This window comes from Silurus meridionalis, chromosome 19, assembly GCF_014805685.1.
Source record: "Silurus meridionalis isolate SWU-2019-XX chromosome 19, ASM1480568v1, whole genome shotgun sequence".
Taxonomy (NCBI): domain Eukaryota; kingdom Metazoa; phylum Chordata; class Actinopteri; order Siluriformes; family Siluridae; genus Silurus; species Silurus meridionalis.
Window position 1 is genome coordinate 3,649,286 of NC_060902.1, and position 25,566 is coordinate 3,674,851.

A 25,566-nucleotide genomic window follows, 5' to 3' on the forward strand; every position below is an offset into this window, starting at 1 on the left:
TGTATTTTGTAGTTTATTTTGATATACTTAAGTTTAAGTATTTTTATTTTAAAATACATTTTAATGTATCTCTACCCAACCCTGGTGGCAACTACACCTCAGATGTTTTTAACTAAAAATAAAGCTCCAAATCGGCTAAATTGCCGTATTCATGCAATGTATTTTATCGGTATTGTAGATCGGAATGGTGTGAAAACGGTGTTGTTTGACTTATAAAGTCTTAGAATGTGGGAATATAATCATAAAATTGTAATGCATGCAGATTCGTCATTCTAATTGGGAGTTTTTGTGTGTGATTGTTATATTTAAACCATGGTTTATACATATTGGGATTTCTGGATTTACAAGTTTTTGTTTTCTATGCATCATCGCCCCCCTAATTTATGCGTACTATTCTTAGCTAAAGCTACCACTTGACCTGACTGACTTCTCTTTTATTCTATATATCAACTTTAATCCAACCCCTTCTCATATCACAATAATAAGAGAGGACAGTCTTATTGCGTTATAACATAACTCAATTTTGCCAGAGGATATTGAACTTCTCCTCAGCCCCCGAGTGCCAATTTGTCAGACATGACATTGTGGAATGACAATATTCATAATGCATGAATTTCGGGGTCACCCTCTTAGTTCTAAGCACGTAGAACGACGCGTCTTGGGCAAGGTGAGCTGTATATAGATCAGCTTTTTAGCAGCTCGAAACTTTCCCTGTGACATTTTCAGTTCTGCTCTGAGAGACATTTAGTGAAAGCGAAATGCTAATCTGCTTGAGGGAAACACTATAAAGCCTAAACAATAAAAAAAAGTTAGTGAGATTGAATTCAGGTAGCATAGATAGCATCTCATTTCAGCAATGCTGAATCTTTTTTCACATTCGACCCTTATCGACATTTCTAGACTGATTTATATCTGTAATACAGACTCTATGGTAAGGTGATTATATTTGCAGGTCAAAGTACCGCTGCATAAGTAAAGAGCTCAGCGTGAATAGGTGTATACGTCGAATGATAAATGTTTGAGGGTGAAAATATTGGACTTGACAGGATCCATCGGTTTCTGTTTACACATAGCGAATAATCTATAGCCTAAATAAATTGCTTTAAATTGATTTTCCACACTTCAGAAATCCAATTATTAGTTAAATGTCAGCCGGTATCGCTTCATCGTCTTCAATGGCTCGAGCCTGGTTTACATTTTAGAGCATGACTGACGCGTTATCAGCAACGCCACACTGGTTTCTGATGCATGTACGGGATTTAAGATTGCCACATGTAGTATCTGCCGTCTTTGTGGCACCACTGCGGGAATCCTTTCTGATTTTTGTCTGTAAATGCCGAGATGAATTCCAGTGAAATTGTGTTTATCCAGGCATAGTAAACACTAGGGGTGTAACGGTATACAGAATTCATGGTTTGGTACGTACCTCGGTCTTTAAGACGGTTTGGTTAAATTTCTCTAAGGTTAGGAGGAAGAAATGCAAAACATAAAATCGTTTGCCATTTTTATTAACGTGGTTTATTAATAACATTGAACATCAACAGTTTACATTTTTAAAACAATTTTAAATAAAATGCCTGCTTGGTCTCTCAATATGCAGAAATCTCAGGATTTTTTTTTCTAAGAGAAATTCTTGATGCTGGGCATAGAACGCTAATGAATCCATATTGCTAGCATTGGTGATGACAGAAAGTGGCAGCGATTTCTTGCATGCACAAAACAAAATCTGGCATTGTTGTCTATGTTTTCATGTTTAATAATAATAATTAAACAAATTTGCTTAAAGTACGAGGCCACTTCGACAACTATATTTTAATCAAATTAATTCACTTAAAAAAATTAAGTAAACATTTCTTTTTTGCATCATCCAAAATGCCATTTTAACTGATGATAGAGCTCCAAAGTTGGCTAAAATGGCCATGTTCTGCAAACATGTAACATTATATGACATAATATGTGCAAATAACAATGCGTGCTGGTTGTGCTGGTCGGAGCTTTATAGGTTGGTAGGAATGGAGAGAATGACTCCATTCTTAGCTAATGCTACCTCTTGACCTTGCTGGCTTCTATCTTATTCTGTCTATCACCTTAATCTAAATCAGAAGAAGAGTCAGTAAACCATACCTCAGTTTAGGTAGAGGATATTAAACTTCTCTTCAGCCCTGATTAGTCAGACTGACATGTCACAGAGAGATTCACAATATGTATCAGTAGCCCAGAGAAACTCACTGTCTTAAAAACATTTTCTTATGACAGAAGTGGGACTTCTCCATTTGAAGCCACCTCCATTTGGAGATCAGAATCCTCCATTAACCAGGAAAAGGGGAATTTTACACCTCGTCTCTGGTCTAAACTTGATTGTGATTGCTCCTATTGTCACCCTGCAACATTGTTCTTTTTTCAAAGCTCACTTGATTCTATCAAATTCTGGCACAGCACCTTCTTCAGTAGTCTCAGGTTAGACACAATGGTGCACTTCCCTGTCCAGGTTGAATGACAGCTTTCACCAGTTCTCCATGCGATCTTGTGCTTTGTTCTGGAATAAACTGACATTGTGAAAGCCTGTGTACTGTAGACCACTTGGCCATCTGGACACTGAAGAACTAATATGTAATTCCTTTCTTTTGGTGACCCTCAGATATCAGATTCAGGTAAAAGGTGTGGTCCAAAATACTCAGACTGTTTTCACTTTAGGATAATATAAATATAATAATAATAATATTATTAATAACAATAATATTATTGTATTGTTTTTCTTAGTTTTTTATATGAAGTATTCTTTTCAGTTTTGCTGTTTTGATTGTTTATTTTCTATTCACTTGATTTCAGTTATTAATACATTTTTACATTTATTAGAATGTCTTATTCATAGTCTGGGGCTGCATGAGTGCTGCTGGTACTGGGAAGCTGCTATTAATTGAGGAAAACATGGATTCCAACATGCACTGTGATATTTTGAAGCAGAATACGATGCCCTCCTTTAAGAAACTGTGCCGAATTGCAGTTTTCCAACATAATACCAACCCAAAATCTGAAATTCACCTAAAATTCTTTGCTATGCCTTTTGGAAAACCTGCCAAAGTTGTCCTTCAATGCCTTTATTTTTTCATTGACCTTGCGATCCAGTTCTAGTCTACTTAACTAGTACTATATATTCTGGTACTTAATTAGTATTGGCTTTGCACTGCTTGTAGTGGTTTGTTAGAAAAATATTTTTGGTAAAAGTCTTTTTTATTTGCTCAGTAAATATTTAGTTATCTCATATTTCTAGTGTGTGCTATTTGTATTATATTTGCTCATTAACCCCAGCTAATGAATGTGTTTTAAATACTCTGAGGATTCATAGAGTTATTATAGCTGCCTATCTCTGGTTTGTGTGTGTGCAGGACTGGAGAGCGTGGATCATTACCCCATCCTGGTTGCTGTTACAGGAATTCTGGTGCGAGTCCTGGTCGACTCGGAGAGGCAGGGGTGAGTCCTTGACATGCTTGCATCATTACAGCTTCAGATGGCTGCCTTTAATTCGAAAAGAAACTGCACACGGCCTCGCAAACGGCCTCTTAGCAGAGCACAAGCATACGTCAAAAACGTTTCGTTTACAGGATGGCCGGTTTTCAGCAGCATGACTTTCCTGTTATCCTTCAGAGGTTGAGTTTATTTTTAAAGCCCTCGGTAGCTCAGAGGGACTGAAGCGAGTGATACAGTTGTGCTTGTGCGAATGTGTGTTAGTGAGGGAGTGTGTGTGTGTGTGTGTGTGTATGATGGTGCCCTCACTGTTCTTCAGCAGAGTCCAACACTAATTGCTCGCTCTGTTTCCCGCGGCGCTGTCTGACACCTTGAGTACATGTACACGCATTTCTAGACGTGTTTGTTATGTCAGTTGGATTAGGGGCAGCATGTAGCCTGTAGGTGCACTCGTTTATTTTTTTCAAATCCCAGCAACACCAGCTGCCTCTCCTGGGCCCCTGAGCAAGGCCCTTAACCCATTCTGTAGCTGCTCAGTTGTTTAAATGAGATAAATATAAGTCGCTCTGGATAAGTTCTGCCAAGCACCATACATGTAAATGTATAGGATGCCCTTGAAAGTGAAAGAATTACATTTTAATCCTCACTTAAATTAGGAGAAACTTGTTCCAGCATTACAATATGCACAAAGCTAGGTCCATGAAGATCTGCTTCACATGGGTTGGAATGGAAGATCTCGAATGGCCTACTAAAGAGCACTGATCTCAACCTTATTGAGCAACTTTGGGATGTATGTGAACACTGACTGTACCCCAGGTCTTCTCACCTACAACAGTACCTGACTACTATCATCCTTTTGGCTGAATGAACTCAAATCTCCACAAAAACACTCCAAAATCTAGTGTAACATCTTCCCAGAAGAGTGGAGGTTATTATAAAAGCAAATGGGTAATAATTTAATGGGAGCTTTAACCCCTACCTGAGATATATGTGACATTATCCATTACAGTTCTGGATTGCTCCAGGATTAATTTTATGAATTAAAAACTTTCATTGCAGGACATTTTTATTCAAGGAACTTCAGCGAGTCTGGATGAAGCATAGTAAAGCTCAAAGTGTCTTCTTTCTAAAGATACCTAAATTGTGTATGTAACATGCTGTTGTCAGGAACTGTTATCATTTTAATTTAGGTAGAGTCCCGGAAGTCGGGGGCCGGAAGTTAAAAAAGGACATACAAATCTTATAGTATATTTTCATGCATCATGCAGAAATTCTTATTACCATGTAAACATTACTTGGATAAGCTCCACAGGTGGTGAATCCGCCATCTGTCTGGGAATCGTCAAAACCCGTTGTTTGTTTCAGCGCTTGTTTATTAGAGTCTGGCTGCCAGGATTCAAAGGTTGTTTGAGGATCTTTACAACTGTTGCATGGTTTTTCCAGTAAACAGGCTATTTTTAATAGTCTGCCACTTCACACTTTTAGTCTTGCGCAGCAGGTAGAGTTGCCTTTTCACAGCTACTGGGGTCTTTACAAGGTTTGGTCAGAAGGTGTTGATTCATTTCTAAAAAGATATTCATGTTTCCATACTTTTGCCCTATTAGTTTTTTTAAATTATCAAATTAAGAATTCGTTAAAAAAAAAATATACAGTACAGACCAAATGTTTGGACACACCTTCTCATTCAAAGAGCTTTCTTTATTTTCATGAATATTGTAGATTCACACTGAAGGCATCAAAACTATGAATGAACACATGTGGAATTATATATGGAATTATATACATAACAAAAAAGTGTGAAACAACTAAAAAATGTCATATTGTAGGTTCTTCAAAGTAGCCACCTTTTGCTTTGATTACTGCTTTGCACACTCTTGGCATTCTCTTGATGAGCTTCAAGAGGTAGTCACCTGAAATGGTCTTCCAACAGTCTTGAAGGAGTTCCCCGAGAGATGCTTGGCACTTGTTGGCCCTTTTGCCTTCACTCTGCGGTCCAGCTCACCCCTAAACCATCTCGATTGGGTTCAGGTCCGGTGACTGTGGAGGCCAGGTCATCTGGCGCAGCACCCCATCACTCTCCTTCTTGGTCAAATAGCCCTTGATGCCTTCAGTGTGACTCTACAATTTTCATAGTCATGAAAATAAAGAAAACTCTTTGAATGAGAAGGTGTGTCCAAACTTTTGGTCTGTACTGTATATATATATATATATATATTTAAGGTAATGCTTCGTCTACACTAATCCAGATACATTTAAATAAAGGCTAAAAACCTTTACCTTTTTAAAAAATAATATTTTCCCAAAAGTCGCTCATCCACACCGAAACGTCTGAAAACACTTAACCTGTACTGCGCATGAGCAAAACGTAAGACGTTTCGACGTTCATTTATCTTCCGGCTCTTTTAATCTCCGCTGCAATAACTAAAAATGTGTCCTTGTTTTTGAAAACAAGAGTTTTTGTTAATAGACTTTAGTTCTGTTTTGTAGTTTTTGGGTGAATTGCACAGGAACGATCATTTTATTGTTGTAGGGTTTAGAGTTTACAGGTTTACATTTTAAAACTGAAATTTAAAATAACGATTATTAGAATTTCGTTTTCAGAATCGCAGTTATAAAATGTTGTGCACTGAATGTGTTTTGGTGTCTTCCAAAATTTTAATGGAATTCTACATATTTGAGTCTGGAAAAGGACGGAATTTTGCAATGGAAAATGTGTCGGATTCCTGAGTAACAGCTGTCACATGGACTGCATTCAGTTTTAAATTGAACCGATTTGAAATATATTGTTATTCACCCAAAAAAATTAAATGTCGATATGGTGATAAAGGTATTTTCTGTGAGGACGTAATAAAATATTTCAGTCAGTAGTGTTATTAGTAGTAATAGTTATAGAAGTGGCCATTTAATTCATTAGAGGAAGTGGAAGTGGTAGCTCTGTAGTTAAGATGTTGGACTTCTTATATCCCAGCACTACCAAGCTGCCACCTCTGGGCCCTTGAGCAAGGCCCTTAACTTTTCATATATGTGAAGGAGGTGATTGTAAATCGCTCTGGATTAGGGCATCTGCCAACTGCCATGAATAGAAAGTCGTGAGACAGAGGATGTTGAGTTTCTCCGTAACAAGCTGCAATTCCTTGGCTCGCTAACTTTGAAAAAATAAACTACAAGTAAGTAGTTGATAACAGTAATCATTTAATCCATGAATATTCTATGACCCTTTATGTAACTAGAAACCCATCAAGTACAACGCTTATACAAAATTTTTTAGAACAGTGTAGTATAAGACGAAATAAAACATAAAAAACATACTGTTATTGGAAAACAGTTGTGCTCCTTTGTATCACCCTATGCCATCACTGATGATTTTCCTGTAAATACATGCCCTTTTTTCCCCACACTGTCTTATTCTTTTATGTAGGTACATTTAGTCCATACTGGTAAATAGATCCATTCCATGATGCATTTCAATTCAGCCCGATTGGAAGGTTTTTGAGCACGAATGGCCTATTTAAAACTTAAACGCTGAATTCATTCTGAGAGCTTTATTATATGCTCCTGTCTTTTATACTGTTATCATGTTTTAGAAAATCCATCAAAACCGTACTAACTAGCCCTCCCTAGATTTTTATTTTTATCTATTGAAAAACGGCGTCATTTTGAACCATTTGCTAGTGATAGCGTCTTTATCTTTAGCTCTGCATTTTGGCCTGTTAAGCTGAACTGCATTTGATTTAATGGCTCGGATTGTTTTTTTTTTCTGAAGCACTTCAGCGTCCATCATGCTCTGTTGACCATTAGCTGCAAGACTTGTTGTGTGGGGATAGAAACTTTGCCAAGGCTCATTCTTTAGAGCAAATTTTTGCTTTAGTAAATAGAAATTTGTTGTTTCCTTTTTCTTTCCATCCATTACCGGAGAGTATCTGTGTTTGTTACATGGCTGAAGCTGTGCAGGGTTTGTGTGGTGTTTTTTTGGCAAAAAATTGGGGGTCAGTAATGCAGAGGGAGGTCTGGGATGATCTGTTCGGTCATTGTGTCTCCATTACTGCTCTCATTCACCGGTTTCCGCTTTAAAATTTCCAGCCATTTCGCTCTCAGCAATGCTAAGTGTTTTTCTTTTTTCCTTTTTTTTTTTAAGTTCTGCTCTTAACCAGACATGTCTGGGAAAACATAATTATTAGGCCATTATGTTTCAAAAGAGGACATTTTATTTCGATACTTTTTTGTACCCATTGAGTATTATTAGTATTTATCAATGCTGACTAGTATATAAATATTTTCTCTATTTTTTTCTTTATTATATCGTAAAGGCTGAATCATTTTTTTTTTTTTTAAAGAACTATTATTAAGGATTATTATTGTTTTTCTTTTTCAAAATCTCAGTACTCAATACAAGTTATTTAGTACTGAATGTGAGTATTAGGAGATTATTTCGTTGCCGAATTAATATTATGAGTTTATTTAATACTCAGTGTATTAAATGTAGAGTATCAGTACTGAATGTTATTATTGTGAGGTTATCTAATACTACAGTAGTTAAGTAGTATGAGATTATTTAGTACTGGATAGGCTTATTAATTTAATACTGAATGAGTATTATGAGGTTATTTAGTACTAAATGAATATTATTAGGATATTAGCATTAAAATAATATTATGAGTATTTAGTATTGGTTGAGTCTTAGATATTATGTTTTGCCTGAGTGCTTTTTTTTTTTTTTTGTGTGTGTAAAATCAGTATTATTCATTCTCTTTTATAGTACTTGTCCTATTCGGATTTGAGTATTATGGCTCTTTTACTACTGACTTATTTTAAGTTTATATAGTACTAGAATTTAATTATTATATATATTTTTTTTGGGGAGGGGGGTGGTAGTGAGTGTTATCTTTTTATTACTGACTATTCAACATTAATGTTTGTTACTTGTATTTGGCTTTTTTTTGTGTGTTTTTAGTATTATCAGTACCTTATTTCGTGCCAGTTAAGTATTATTTAGCTGAATATTAACTCTTAGTATTGACTGATTATTTTTTGGATTTTTTAAATACTTTTTAGAGTATAATGTTTGACTTTATTTATTTACTACTGAATTTTTTTTTTACTAGCATTTAAGTATTATTTGTATTATTTAGTACTATTGCATTTGCATTACTTACAGACATTATTATTATTATTATTATTATTATTATTATTATTATTATTATTATTATTATTATTATTATTTAGTAATGTATTTTATTTATTATATTGATTTTTTTGTAGCACTGAATAAATATTTGTAGTTATAATTTTTATGATATTTTTTTTAGTAGAACTCGCTAAATAAATGTTTATTTGAGTATTGCCATATAATTATGATTAGGATTTAAGATTAGGACACAAAAAAAAAGTCCAGAAAAAAGTAAAAAAAAAAAAAAAGCTTCTCATCATCTTGAAAGTGCATGTAATAACTTACATATATGACCTACACTGCAGGTTATTTGCCAAGCAAGCAGAGCCCATCATTTTGTCAGAATCGATCTGCAAACTATCAAACAAACAAGTGTACTCAATGCTTTATTGTTTCCGGGCTTGGGCTTCTTACCTATAACAGAGATAGGGATCACTGATATTTGCTCTGTCTATTTGCTAGTAGTTATTGCAAGGAAAAAAAAATCTTCACTCGCCGTTGGTGTTCAGAAACCTTTAAAGGCTGTTCAACCCTTGATTTTGTTTGTCAGATTTGAAGGCTGTCTGTGTTTCTTTTTTTTTTTCCAAAAAAGATTCCTTTTTCTTATACCATTGTTTTACCTGCGGCTGTTTGGGAATAAAGAGGCAGAGCCGGTGAGACCTTGTCAAAGTGTGAAAAAAATTTAATGCGAATCTGGCTAAAGATAGACTCACCCTGAGGCTCCGAATCGGAAAAACAACAGTCGCCTCAGGCTGATCGTTCCATTCCTCGCAGTGTATTTCTGTCCCGTTGTGTGGAATGTCGTGACATCCTCCCCGAGTTGTATTATTCACAAAGAATCTAGGCCAGACGAGCAGACTTGGGGCATAATCAGACTTACTTGGTATTCTGCACCTGAACTCTGTCAGAATTCTGCTTGCAGTCTTACATTTAGAGAAAAAAAAACATTTGTATACATCATACAGAATGTGTGTTCAGGCTTGACCATTCCATGCTAAATAACATTTGCTCTCGCTCGTGCCTCCTCACCTCGTTCTTTCGTCTTTACGCATCCGCTTATCCCTCCAGCGTCCTCAGATAAGACATGGCCTTTTCCTCTTAATGTCAGCCAACTCGCACTACACCTGTGTCTGTTTTTGTTGGGCTTTCATTGTACCTACACTTTTCATAACGTGCTGATAGACTGTTTTCATTTTCTATTTGAAGAAGAAAAATTCCAGCTTCAAAAGGTGACCTTTACTGAGAAGAAAAAAAAAACAGTGGCTGTATTTATCTCTTGGTTAGAAGCATAAAAAAAGCTAAGGATTATCGGTGCGGTTTTGTTCCGAGGTCTCGTGGGCTGTCGGTCAATGTCTCCTTTGCATGGTCGAAGCAGGATGTGTCCAGATTTGTCAAGATTTAGACACTAATGATTCCGTAGGTGCAGCTAATAAGAAGGTAAATAAGATTTGATCGGTTTGATTGTTTACCCCTACAGTCCCAGCCCCTTTCCTGCATTGCATACAAAGCTCCACCTTCCAGAAGCTACAGTAGATCTGTTTGAGTTAGCATGCTAATTTGACCTTGGATGAGTAAGGACATACAATACATGCCAAGTTATAACACAGGTATGAAGAGGTCTTGATCTTCCTCGGGGTGGATGAAAAAACAGCATAAAAAATAGGAGTAAGATTATGTCTAAAACCTAGGTGGCCTCCTTCACTCCTCTCTTACACCGTCTGACTTCTCTGTCCAAAATATGTACCTTTTTACCCCCAAGAAGATCAAGAACTCTTCTCACGTCCACCAGCAAAAAAACTGAATATCCTTTCCAAAATTTTCTGACCTTTACTTCCTCTATACACTATCCCCATACCCTCTGCCTCTGGGGTTACATCCTAACAATTGGTTAGGATAAAACGATTGGTTCCGACAGACCGGTCGTAACACGATTTGGTTGTAAGTAGAGTAGGCTATATGTACAGTACTGTGAAATGATAAAAATAAAAATCTTTAAGTAGTATTTTATCATAATTTTCTTTCATTATTGTTATACTGTATATATATCATCATTTTCTTTGTTCATTTTATGCCATTTGTATCATCTCTACACCATTTTGTTTCTTACTATTGTACGCCACGGCTAGCGCCGTGGCTAGCAATTGTGGTCGTAAAGTCGAATGGTCGTAAGTCGACGACCGCCTGTATAAGCTTTTTATTATTGACTGTTATTTATTTATTTATTTTAATTTTCAGACTATGATATTTTCTTACTGGTCCTGTCCATATATTGTCTGATTTGTGATTGTAAACCAGTACTGGCATAATCATATTGCGTCATGTAGCTTTTGTAGGTTGTTACTCAATTAAGATGTGGTATAAATTGGATAATTGTAGGACGCTCTGAAAATAGTACACATGGAGATGCGTTACAATGACACCCTCTTAACTTGAAAATATCTTAAGTCGAGGCATGGGCTAGCCTACCCAGGAATCTTAAAGAATGGTGACCAGTATGAGGTAATATATTGTCATTTGTTAATAATTTAACAAATTACAGTTCATAATTTAGCAAACGGAGCAATTTACACTACCGTAATGCTTAAACTTTACAGTATATATGTATGTGGAGGGCGGAGCTGATTAAAAAGTGGAGAGACAAGAGCCGAAATTGCCCACCACCAAAAAAATATGCGTTTTAACTCCGAGACCACTAAACTCTGTTGACCGCTGGCAAGGGTAAGGCATCTCCCAAGGCGAGACATCCTGGCAGCGTCCCAATATATTGTACGCAAATTAAAATGCCTTCTTTCATATCACTCTCGTCATCGTAAGATCATAAAATCAAACCATCGCAACTCTGGGACTATTGTCTGCCAAATGCCCCCATTGTAAATGTATGCAGCCTTTTTATTTACGATTTGTTCAAATTTGTCCAAATGAGATTTTAACTAAGAAAAGTGCGAAGAGTCATTTGGCTCTTCGACTGATTTAGTTTTTGTGTTGAGTCTCTCAAAAGCTTTGAGCCTCGGTATCAGTATTGTTAATATTGTAAGACACACGATAAACCATTCAGATGTTTTAAAGGCAGGTTTTAACATTTGCTGCATAGATGCAAATTGTAGCTTATACTTTTATTTATATTTACTGTTTATGAGAATGGTTTGAGAATGACAATTCAAAGCTTTAGACCGATTTCCGGGTTGCAGCGCCTTTTCAGAAAGAAAAAACAACAACAAATTGCCACTAAAGCACACGATAATATTATCCTTTCCCAGCGTGAAAAATGCAGGGCAAAAAATAGTTCAAGAAACACCTTTTTTGAAGGAAAGTGGAAGAAATTAAGTGTCACTGTACTTGGCGCGTCACACCCAGTGCAAAATCCTTAATGAGGAAAGCACTGGTGTGACACGAGGCACCTTCTGTCATGCCGAATCCCCGCTGAGGGCTTTGCCTTTACACTGCGGGCTGTTTTTCTTCCTGTGTTCATTCTTTAAATTTCTATTCTATCTTAAAAATCTATTGCTTTATTCACGTTGGGATTGTCAACATGTGGAAAACCAAATGATTTGCATTTTTTGAGGTTTGGGCTTTTGGAGGATTTCTTTCCACATATAGTCCCCATTTGCAGTTCTAATAACCTCCACTCTTCTGAGATGGTGTTCCACTAGATGTTTATTAGATATTTAGAGATTTGTTGAAATTTATTCAGCCATAATGACTTAGTGAACTCAGGTACTGATGTAGGTGATTTGTGCAGGTGGGCAATCAGCGTTCCAATCCACCCCAGAAGTGTTCAGTAGGTTTGAGGTCAGAGCTCGAGAGCAGGTCACTCAAGATTAGAGGTGGACCGATTAATCGGGACGATTTTTGGTATTTCTTTTATTAATCGACGTCGGCCGATTGGGCTGCAAATTGGTAGGTGCACCAAATCGTGCGTGTACGTTCTGTGGTTGAGGGAGAGAACATAACTCTTCTTCCCTGATTTCTAAATATCGGCATCGGCCAGAGAAAAACCCCTATCGATCGACCTCTACTCAAGAACCTCCTGCTCCAACCCATTTCATCCAATTTTCTTTCTTTCTTTCTTTCTTTCTTTCTTTCTTTCTTTCTTTCTTTCTTTCTTTCTTTCTTTCTTTCTTTCTTTCTTTCTTTCTTTCTTTCTTTCTTTCACCACTCCCTGCCCTGATCTTCTGCTTCAATCCATTTAATCCATGTCTTCATGGAGCTCACTTTGTGCACAGAGGCATTGTCATGCTTTGGTTCTCCAGGTTCAAGGGAAGGAAAAAAATTCCTCCTATACAATCGTGTACCTCCAACTCTGATGTAACAGTTTTGTAGAACAACCCCATATGGCTGTTAAAGTCAGGTGTCCCAATACTTCTATGCAGATAGCATTTCAAAATTAACATTATTCAGCTGCTTGGACAAAATTAGCCTTCAGTTCCTTTGTTATCGGAGCCTTTTGACATTCATTGAGCTGTACCTTGCCGTGGGTCGCTCACTGATAGTGCTATACTTCTGATTGCTTGTTTGTTTAAAACATGGCGTATCCACAGAGGTTTTCTGGACGTGGCCTTGTTCAGGTTGATGTGACATTGGAGGAAGGTCTAATTCTAGAGTGCCCTTGTCCTTCTGGGAAAAGCCTGACCCACTCACATTTCATTTCCATACGCATCAGTACCTCTTTATAAAAGAACTCAGTGTTGTGGAATTGAGATGCTGGGTTTGGGCGGCTCGGTTCATGGAACAAACTGTGAAAATTTCCACTCGACCAAAAGCACTACAGAAGATTATGAAGATTATGAAACAATTTTAGAACAAGATTATGTTTTTGTATTAAATGAAGGTCTACATGGACAAGAACATCATCAGTGCATGAGAAAAAGCAATGGTCTCAATGTATAGGCATCATCTCAGGATTATTAACCAGTAGACGATGATGATATAATAACAGAGGTTAGAATACGTGCAATCACTGCACTTATTATTACCAGCTTCATCATAAATCTTCACCAAGTCCATCTGCAGAACTGAAGAACAGGCTTTCTTTCTTTCTTTCTTTCTTTCTTTCTTTCTTTCTTTCTTTCTTTCTTTCTTTCTTTCTTTCTTTCTTTCTTTCTTTCTTTCTTTCTTTCTTTCTTTCTTTCTTTCTGTCTTTCTTTCTTTCTTTCTGTCTTTCTTTCTTTCTTTCTTTCTTTGTTTCTTTCTGTCTTTCTGTCTTTCTTTCTTTCTTTCTTTCTTTCTTTCTTTCTTTCTTTCTTTATTTCTTTTCTTTCTTTCTTTATCTTTCTTTATCTCTTTATCTCTTCCTCTCTTCTTTACATTCTTCATCAGTACTACATGGAAAAAGCAACCTCTACAGCATATAGGCATCAAATCATGAATATAAACTGGTAACAGAAGGCATTAATCATTCAGTAATGTTATAGTCAACAGGATATGTAAATAGGTCTATTACATTTATTATTCATTGAGATGAAATCCAATTATTGTAGGTAGACTGAATGGATTCAGGCTTTTTGAAAGAGTAATGAGAACATTACGGATTCAAATTTTTATTACCTGAAAAGTAAAAGCCGAGACTGATTTCTTACTCATCTATCAGTCAAATCTCCTGGTTGGAGAAACATCGATGGAGACTGTGGTGACTTTAGTACTTCCTGACTTCCTGACGGACTGACAGACTGACTGACTGACTGACTGACAGACTGGCTGACTGGCTGACTGACAGACTGACAGACTGACTGACTGACAGACTGGCTGACTGACTGACAGACTGACTGACTGACAGACTGGCTGACAGACAGACTGACTGACTGACTGATTGACTGACTGACAGACTGACAGACTGACAGACAGACTGACTGATAGACTGACTGACAGACTGACAGACTGTCAGACTGACAGACTGGCTGACTGACTGACAGACTGGCTGACTGACTGACTGACTGACTGACAGACTGGCTGACAGACAGACCGACTGATTGACTGACTGATAGACTGACTGATAGACTGACTGACTGACTGACTGACTGACTGGCTGACTGACTGACTGATGGACTGACGGACTACCTGGTATAAAGCTGGATCTCCACAAATCTTCTCAAGCACACTCCAAAATCTAGTGGAAGATCTTCCCAGAAGAGTGGAGGTTATTATATATGTTTGTACTTTTTGTCCATATAGAAATTGCAAGTTTGATTGATTGATCACAATTTTTTGTAGTATAACAGGGATAGACAACTATGTAAAATGTCATATGAACTAGATTTTTTCAAACTTGAATTCTCCAATCCACCAATACTTATCGTGCTCATGGCAAAAAAAAATAAATAACCTTGTCATTTTTTGGTCCTTGTTCATTAAGGAATCACATTTTCTTTTTTGAATTTTTTTGCAGACTTATCAGACAAACCGAGCTGAGCGTAAAGTGCTGGTGCGTGTCACCGGCCTAATCCATTTCCACTTTCCATTTCCACTTCCTGAGCTCTAATTTCACGGCTAAAGTGCAATCGAATTTGACCTTGACTGAAAACAGGGGAAATGTATTTTCCAGTGTAAAGCATGATTATTCATTGAGTCAGAGACTTTCTCTACCACGGAGATCCAAAAGTGCTGGAGAAGTGAAGCAGAATCCTGGCATGGCGCAGGGCGAATTTACGGGTTCACAAACTTCCTCTGGCTTCAGTCTTTTCGACGTCTAGAATGAGGCGAAAGTGAACAATTCTTTTCTTTTCTCTCGCGAGCAGCGTGGAGCAATAAATCATATCATCCGTGGCTTGGACTTGTTGTTTCTTGCCGCTTTCTTTTGGCCCTTTTCAGACACTGTTATAAATGGCTGTTGCTTTCTTTTGATGGTTTTTTGGAAGGTGTGAGGAAGGTGGGAGTCGGGGTGGCGAAAGGGTTGCCATGGCGATGACTGGTACCAAACAGAATGCAGGCGAAGATAAAATTGTGTGGAGTTTGCAGCGCTGAATCGGTCGGTGGAGGCACAAAGCTGTGTACACACACGCGTGCGCACACACATACACGCACATAAAGTCTGAAAAAGAAATTGGAATAATTACATGCACAAGAACTCTGAAAATGAGCACCTTTCATTTAAACATGGTCGTGTTAGGGTCACATGATCGAACATGTATTACAGGGTTATTAGTGAATGCATGGTTTTTCACTCTGCATTTCCTATTGTATGTGAACTCCGGGAAATTCGCTCTCAGGTTGAAACTTTCCTGTTTAACGTTTATTCATTCCGCTGTTGCTTTTATCTGAAAGGACTCATACGTGAGCCATAATTTAATCCGAAGGTGTTAAAGAGATCGTCAGACTGAAATCAGGTCCAGTGACTGGTTCAGGATTGTTCTCTGTGATAAGCTGATATTCATTTTTACATTGGTACTACATCTCACTTCCTTTCTTCCAACCTTCCTTTCTTCCAACCTTCCTTCCTTCCTTCCTTCCTTCCTTCCTTCCTTCCTTCCTTCCTTCCTTCATACTTCTTTTTCTTCTTCCTTTTCTTCCTTCCTTTTATCTGCCTATTCTCTCTTTCTTTTCCTTCCTTCCACCCCTTTTGTTTCTTTCCTTTCCTCCATTGCCCCTTTCTTTACTTTTCATCCTTCCTTCCTTCCTTCCTTCCTTCCTTCCTTCCTTCCTTCCTTAAATTCCTCTCTCCATTTCTTCTTTTCTGTTTTTTTTATTTATTCCTACAGTCCCTCTTTATAGTCCTTCCTTCCTTCCTTCCTTCCTTCCTTCCTTCCTTCCTTCCTTCCATCCTTCCTTCCTTCCTCCCTCTCCCATCTTATCCTTTCCTTTCTTTCACACCCTTTGTTTCTTCCTTCTCCTTTATTACCCCTCTCTTTCCTTTCCTTTCCTTTCCTTTCCTTTCCTTTCCTTTCCTTTCCTTTCCTTTCCTTTCCTTTCCTTTCCTTTCCTTTCCTTTCTTCAATTCCTCTTTATATTACCGTTCTCCTGTTCATCAATTATTTCTTCTTTTCCCTTTTTTCCTTCCTTCCTCTTTTAATTACTCCCTTCATCTATCTCTTCTTTTTTCCACTCTCTCCCTCTCATTTCCTTCCTCATCTATTGTAACTTCCATATTTTGGCTCAGTTCATTTCTACTCCATGTTAATAACAGCTAACCGCATCTTTCCGAACCCCCTGTTTAAAACCACATCACAGGGCAAATTGTTGTCTGCTTCTTCCACATACCGCCACCTCCGATTGGCTACTTAAACTGTTATTTACTTGCCCTGCCCACTAAAAGAGATGGCTGTCTTAGCTCCTAATACTGGCAGAATCACAATTCTGACTCCTAATTAAATTTTACTTACATTTTATCCTTCACATCAATCAGACAACTTTTCTCCAAAAAATCTGGATCAATGCAGCGTTTATTGGAACTTAAGAGCTACAGCTTTAGCAGGTTCGGAGGCAAAGAGTATAAATTCATGTAGGTCCTGCAGCATTCATCACACACACAACTACATTAAAGACATAAATGCGCGTCTGATGTTGTTGAAAATGGCTGCTGCATTTCTGGCTACAAAAGTTTTCTTTTTCAGGAGCGCACTAATGGCACATTATTGATCTCTTACCATTTTTTTGCAGCATTGCTCTTTTATTTTGTATTGATATAGTAATAAGAAGGCACTAAAAGAAAACTGCAGCCTGATCATAAAGCGAGGACTATTTTAACTTTTTTTTTTTCGGATTCGAATTGAAAATTTAAGCTGAACACACACACACACACACACACACACACAGAGAGAGAGAGAGAGAGAGAGAGAGAGAGAGAGAGAGAATAAATTAGAATCTGTCAGCTTTGACATATGTAGGGTGAAAAAGGGTCAATGTCTGTGCATTAGCACCTTAAATTAAAATGCAATAAGAGTAATCGAATAAAATCAGGCATGTTTTATGTGTTATGAGATCTGTGTATGTCAGTATTGGGCCTGATGGTTTCTTGTGGAACACAGATTCAGTTTCAAGAGTATTAATACTATAAGGTTAAGGTAAGGTAAAGAGGCTTTTATATCCCAGTGATGTTAGGAAGCTTGGGTCAGAGCAGAGGGTCAGCCATTGATGATACAGTGCCCCTGGAACACAGAGGGTTAAGGGCCTTACTCAAGGGCCCCAGGAGTAGCAGCTTGGCAATACCATTGCTTAAACCACTTACAATTTGATTAACTGATTTATTGTCCTTTTTTAAATGTAGTGTACAAGAATGCAAAAATTCAGGACCAGTATATTAATGTGTATGCCAGAAGAATTTTTCTGGATCTATTTCTATGGTAATTCTATATTTTAGTTTAATTTTAAAGAGTTTTTTTTAGGATTGTTTTTTTTTTGCCATTTTATGTTTATTAATATGACATTTGTAATAAAAAATGATGAGGTTTTTGGTTTATTTTATGGAATTAATGATATTCCCATATTTTTTTACCGCCATTAATCTGCAGATTTAAATATAACAGTAATGACGATTTAATACTGTATATTAGATCTTGTTTCTAATTAAATTATTTTAAAATCTACATTAAAGTTCACACTTAAATGTGAACGGATATTATTTTTACGATGCAATACACAAAAATATGGCTGCCCAACATGCACAAATGTTGAAGTCTGGCCCTATCATCCTGCGCCTCGCTGTAGCCTGCCTGCTCTAATTATGTACACCTTTTGTACGAGGTCAGCGTTCTGTGCTCTTCGAGCCTGGGGAGCTGAGCTCATCTCCAATTATCCCTTCACATTTTTTTCTTCTCCCTTAGTGTCTATAATTATTGGGAAGCACCAAAAAGCATTGCGGGAATCGTGCCAACACGGCTCGGTCTGATTGCACTGATCTCGCGCCTCTCTCTTCCTGACTATCTTTCTTTTCCTTTTCTTGGAATGGAGCTTAAGTTGTTTCAAACCTGAGCGATGCACCTGCAGAGGCAACGCGATTCCGGAGACTCTGCTGATTAAGTGTCCTCCGTCTCGTGTGCTTAGCACGCATGACGCATCACCTCAGCTCACAGCTCTCATTATTCACCTTCAGCTTTCTGCTGAGTGCTGAAATCAGGACTAATGATCTATGACTTGATACTTCGTCATGTAAAACTTCTTATTAAAATTGGTCGCTAATCCTTTACATTATGGATACAAAATCTAAATGAATTTATTTTTTTGTTTTTATTTTTATTTGTTTTCATTTTTTTTAAACGTCATTTCCAAAATCTGATCTTGTGAGCGCAAGCGAAGAAGGTGACACAAGGCGAAAATGATGTGTTAATTAGTGTTTGTAAATACTAAATGAAATAGCGACGCCTCTGTCACTTCCACCATCTGTTCATTCACACACACACATACACACACACACACACACACACACACACACACACACACACACACACACACACACATATATACACACACACCTGTGTTCAGGAACATTCCCAAACTTTTAAGTCTTTCCCCATACATATACTATGTGGACAAAGTATTGGGACACCTGACTTTATTTTTTAACTATATGTGGTTCTTCTTTAAACTGTTACCACAAAGTTGAAGAACACAATTGTCTTTGGATGCAGTTGAATTTTCCCCTCACTTTACTAGGTGACCCAAACCTGTTCCCGCATGACAATACCCCTGTGCACTAAGCACAAATTCCATGGAGATATGATAGCTCAGTGATTTAGACTTTGGACTCTGGATCAGAAGGTCATGAGTTTAAACCTCAACACCATCATGCTGCCACTGCTGGGCCCTCGAGCAAAGCCATTAACCCTTAACCGCCCAGTTGTATAAATTAAACAATTGTAAGTCACTCTGCATAAGAGCGTTTGCCAAATGTCATAAATGTAAATAGTTTACATGGGTTGGAGTGGAAGATCTTGAGTGGCCTGCTAAAGGGCTTAGACCTGTTGAAAACCTTTAGGATAAATTTAAAACCTTGATTAAATGACTAACACCCTCGTGGATGAATAGACTCAAACATTCACAAGCACACTCCAAAATCTAGTGGAATCCTATTAGGGCTGTCACTCGATTAAAATATGTAATTGTGATTAATTGCACGATTGTCATAAGTTAACTCATGATTAATCGCAACTTATAATTTATAATTTTATAATTTTATCTGTTTTAAATGTATCTTTTCACATTTTTAATACTCAAATCAACATGGGTATGGACCAGTGGTGGGCGGTCAGGGCCAGCAAAGCATTCTCTGCTGGCCTAAACACTATCAGAAGCACTGACCTACATTTACAACATAAATTCTAATATTTGTTCCATGAAATTGTATTAATTTATTCCCAACAGCCTGTTTTCTTCATTTTGTAGCGTTTCTCTTGGCTGCACTGCTTCCAGTACGTGTATGTGGATGTTAGATTTTTTGTCTAATCAGATTTCAGCCTCTATGTGCTGCCATGTCAATCTAATCTGCCCAGGGCCTTCACCATCAGTGCTCACCTTTTAACCTTAGATCATATTAGCAATGGATCTGTTTCTTTAACCAATCAGATTTCATATTCGCCTCAGAATTGCATCAGCATTTTTCCATCCTCTGATTGGTTGGTCAGAGGGAAACTATTACAGCCAAGTTCGACTAGCAAAATACGTCTGTAGCTATGCACACAAATACATCTGAGTTAGACTTTTTTATGCCCACAATGGCTGACACACTTGAGAAATTGATTTGGTCTCGGACTTTCTTAAAAATCCATTTTCAGTGAATACAAGCGGTACCACTGCCTTACAGCCTCTGAGGAGTGGTGCAAATTATGAATATATGAGGATATATATATACACACATGTTGTGTCATGACATCGTTACAGGATTTCCCTGTTTGTCTGAATGATAACTTTTTATGGTAATTTTATTTCAAATCCAAGCACCGCCAAGCTGTCATTGCTGGCCCCTTGATCAAGGCCCTTATCTATTACTCAAGCTCTCAACAGCTCAGTTTTATATATGAGATAAATGTATGTAGCAAATTTTGTAAATGTAATGTAAATGTAATATGTAATTAACATGATTTATAGTTATTTGCCTTTTTTTGTAAAATAGCATGATATACAACAATAGTAAGATGGCAGAATGGTTACATTATTTTTTTTTAACAAAATAAGAATGGAATGCTTTGGTCATTGCCCGAATTCTCTGTATTTGTGGTTTCCAGTTATGGCCGAGCTCCGCACCCAAGCATGGGCACATTTTACCTTATTCCTCTAGGCATGCTCATTGACTAAGACCTGAACACATCATCTGGATTGAATCCACCATCTGCATCTCCTTGGATTCCTGGTGTACCGTTTGGAGCGGTGGTGCCCGGTGGCCATGTGACGTTTTCAGCCAATTTCATGCTCTGATGTGTGTCCACAAAATTGATGAAAAGCCATCGTTTGCCATAGTTTTTGTGCCAGGTTTTTCCCTTGCCTCACTCCCACATTAACCACACATTAGCTGGATCTATTCCGCTTGGCTTGGCTTGATGACGTTCTGCCAAAAGTGTGTCTGTGTACAACATTTTCATTAGCATACTTCCTTCCGACTCACAGTCAAGAAGCTTAGGGAGGGCACCCAAGTGAGACATTCAGTGCAGGCTTCAGCCTCCATTAACAAAACCTGCTTGGAAAAGACTTGCTTGTTTTGGGCTGATGCCTTCCTTATGGGTGCTTTAGTTCGAATGCATTACCAAATCTAGGAAATACAATAATTTAAGCATATATCTGTGGTGAAATTTATTGAATTTTCCTTTTATTTACGCTGTAGAAAGGCATACTCTGTTTTTTTGTGTTGTTGAACCTGCTTTAAATAAGAATGAGCACACTTTCAGGGCTGCTTCTGAAGACTGAAAACCAGCTAAACTTAATGAAGGGGAAATTGATTGCCACCTCACAGGCAAACGCGACCAGTTTGCTGACAAATGCAGTAAAAATGGAGTGCATTTTAATGGAACGATCATTGAGTGATGAAGTAGATGGATTTAACAAAACTCTCATCACCACTTCTTTTGTACCAAATGTTAAGGCTCAGCTGAAAAATGAACCTCTATGCACACACTATCGAGGCAGACCTCTTGTAGAAGAACAAATCATGACAATTCGCCTCAGTTGCCGGCGGCTCGGAGAAGCTTGGTTCGCTTTGTGGTGCCTTGCTAATTGTATTGCGATACAGAGTAATCAGTTTAGCAGGAGATGTGAAAGGGAAGGGGATGGGGTGGAGATGAGGCAACAATTCACCCATAATTTATCCATAACTCCGGGTTTCTTTGGCAATTTTAGAAGGTTTCTTTATTATACACTGGTTCTATATGTAGATATTTTGCTATTGTTATCCAGTGTTAATTACAATGTCTTTTATTTTCATGATTAGCTTCTTGTAGATAGTTTGCAAGGTTCTCCCTGGTAGTGACATCCACCATAATGGACAAAGGTTGATGAAAGCCTGAATTGTTCTTGCTGACAGATGTTTGAGACAAATCCACAGTCCTACTTGAGTAGGAAGTTTAAATATGACCCCTATCTTTTAAAGCATGGGTCTTCAACACTAGGGGGTCTGCGACGGTACTGCAGGGGGTCCTCTAATTAATGTTGAATCACAAATAATGTTTGTTACAAAAAAATAAACATGGGTAAACACAAAAGATAAAATTATAAAACTATTATAATTATTACATAAAATCTTTATTAAACTATCAAAACTGATTTGTAAACGTTTAATTGGCCACCTGACAGTAAAAAACTGGAAATCGGTCAGCCTAATTTGTGTAGTAAAACCTGCTCAACTATATACAGACCCTTCCCACCTTACGAACGAGTTACGTTCTGAACGACCGTTCGTAGCATGGATCTGTTCGTAAGTTGGTACTGTGTGATGTGATGTGATGTGATGTGAGCTATAAATACTATCAAATAAACAATAAAATATACTAAAACTAATCCAAATAATCTAAATACCGTTTACAATATTTTATATTAAGTTATAAAAAATTATAAAAATTCATAAAAAAAAAATTTCACTTAAAAAAATTCACTCTCCTCCGTTTCGAATTTTTTCCGACAGGTTTGTTCGTGTTCGCGAAAGTTTGTAAAGGGAATGTTTGTTAAAGTGGGGAGCGTCTGTATTATGTTTTTCACACTTTTCTGTTAGATTGTAAATGTGATTTAGGTTACAGTTTCTGACATTTTCCTGTTAAAATTATTATACAGAATATCTATTTTTTGATGATGCAAGAGGGTGCCGTATCCTCTTCATGGTGTGCTCCTGTGATTGATGAGCAGTAAACTGTATTAGTATTGTTTACCGCACTGGAAACTCTTTCACAGATTGAGCTTTGCTGTTGGGAAATCCATCACATTTTGCATTTGCTTGAAACCTTATAGCTTGGTATTGGTAGGCCCTTATATTGCATATTGTTTCCTTTGCCCATTATTTCTTCATCTAGGTCAAATTTGGGTATAAACAGCGGTGGACGAAGTACACAAACCATGTACTTGAGTTAAAGTAGAGATGCACTCTGTAAAATATTACTCCAATAAAAGTAAAAAGGCTCCATTTAAATTTTCACTTAAGTAAAATTTCCAAAATATTTGCCTTTAAATGTACTTCCAAAGTTCTATGATTTATTACTTTTATTATTTATGACTTTTGCTTAATCAACTTAGTTTATGTGCAAAGACTTCAATGTTACTCTTAACACACCAGTCTATTATAGAATTATGTTAATAAGTCAAACACCGATTAATATCTAATAAAATTATTACAAGCCCAAAACCTTTTTTTCAATTACTCAAGAAAAAAAAAAATCAAGCAAATAAGGACAGATGTGTTGTGACGAATTCGAGTCAGGAATTTCGTCCTTCATTTTCTTCTCAAAATATTTTGCTTGCTGTTGAGCTGATGCTGAAATGCATGTTTTAGCTAAGTAGATACCAGCAAGATACCAGATACCAGCCCCTGATTGGTGGCTTGCTGTGTGTTTGAACGGTTACGTTTTTATCCAAATAAATAAAAAGGAACGACTGATTTTGCAAAATGTAGCTAAAAAGTAAGATATTTGACATTGAAATTTAGTGAAGTTAAAGTAAATGTCTCCTCAAATGGAAATACTTCAGTAAAGTACAGTTAAAATAATTACATTAACTTTGTTACTGTTCACCACTGGGTATAAATGAATGAGTGGTGTTTATCTTTTAGATGAATTTGTTAGCGCTTTAATGTGCTTCTCGTTGGCGAGTATTAAAATTACTCACACGTCAGTAAAGTCACTCACAGCACACAAATGACACACTTTTGACCCACACGGAAAGTGTTTGTATATCCAGACTTTATTAATCATCCATGCTTTATTCTTAACCTCATTCAGAATCCTTTGTTGTCAATCTAAACGCATTCACGACAAACAGATGCTATTACGCTTTTTTCCTTTCCTCGTTGCTTTAGTGTCTTTTGAGAACCGTGACAGCTTCGACCAGACATCTTCAGTATCACTAGTTTTTTCCGTGGCATTTTCATCGTGCTTCTGCCAGCGAATACGGCGTGGGCACCATCCATTCCATCTGTTGTGTCTGAAACCGTGTTTCCGTAAAGATTCATTGTTCGCGGAGAAGAACGATCGGGGCTAAGCAGACATTGCTTGTATTACTTTTCCTCGCATTTGCCTACAGTACGCGCTGCTCTCGGACGTTACTGTGGAGTCGAAAGAGTGATCCATATGTCAGGAGCGAGAGAGCGCTTGCCAGCCGAGCGAGAGAATTGAAACATCTGGAGAGGAGAGAGAAATAAAGACACAGAGCAAAAAAAAAAAAAAAAAGAAAAGGCTAGAAGCAAAATTTTACACCATTTGTGAATTTTACACCCTTGTGTTCTTGTAATGCACTTAGTCTTCTTCTTGCTCGTATAATTTAGCTCCCTTTTAAAGGTGCATCTGGGCAATGTATTTAGGGTGTTTATTACAATAATGAGAATAGCACAGTGAAGTGTATTTGTACAGACAACATGGTCTGAATTATTGCATCATTAAGCTGACAGGAAAATAAAAACATAATTTTTTTCCCCCTTATTGTTAGTCATGTTACAGATACACCCTCAGTTTTGCTGCTCTTTCATGCGAACATATATATAAATATCTTCGTCTTTCGGCTGCTCCCGTTGGGGGTCGCCTCATCCTTCTCCACACCACCCTGTCCTCTACATCTGCTTCATTTAAAACAACTACCTGCATGTTTTTTTCTCACCACATCCATATACCTCCTCCTTGGCCTTCCTCTTCTCCTCCTTCCAGGTGGTTCCATCCTCAGTATTCTGGTACCTATATACAACATTATACCCCGCTGCACATGTCTGAACCATTTTAATCTTGCATCCCTCACCTTGTCTCCAAAACGTTCTACTTGCGCAGTCCCTCTAATAAATGAATTTCTAATCCTGTTTATTGTCATCACTCCCAATGAAAATCTCAGTATCTTCAACTTTGCCACCTCCAGCTCCGCCTTCTGGAGTGAACTTCCTCTATGTTCTATTGCTCACTAGCACATTTGTATTGCTAACCATCTGAGCATCTCGGTGACTTGCTAAGAGTGACAGCTTTGCTCTTTACATGTTGCCGTTAATGAAGTGGCTGTCCTTTTAGGTGATAAAGAAGTGTTTTGGTCAGCATGATTCGAGAGCACCCTGGAATTGTAGGAATCTTCCTTGTGTCAGGGTGAAAAACTGCTCCGCTGTTGCCAAAAGGCAGTTCATGTATTTTAGCCTGCGACTGTCTTGACAGAGTTATAAGAACATTGCATTTTTTTTTCAGTTTCTAGATTAGATTCAGTACTGACAAATATGTAGTATGGAAAAACTAGCTTATTGAATGCTTTAATTTTTTTATTTAATTTTCATTATTTTTGACCCTTGATCATCTTGATCATTTTTCATTGTAAAATCAAATCATATGATTTTTTTTTTAAAGTTTGTC

General features: G+C 37.4%; 1 protein-coding gene across 1 annotated transcript in view; it reads left to right on the plus strand.

Annotated features, from left to right (window-relative positions):
• LOC124402106 (E3 ubiquitin-protein ligase RNF123) overlaps positions 1–25,566 on the plus strand; it is a 165,569-nt gene that overhangs the window by 69,566 nt on the left and 70,437 nt on the right. The window contains exon 35 of the mRNA XM_046874774.1: positions 3,387–3,471. Coding sequence (XP_046730730.1) covers positions 3,387–3,471 — 85 coding nt within the window. The remainder of the gene's footprint in view (positions 1–3,386; positions 3,472–25,566) is intronic.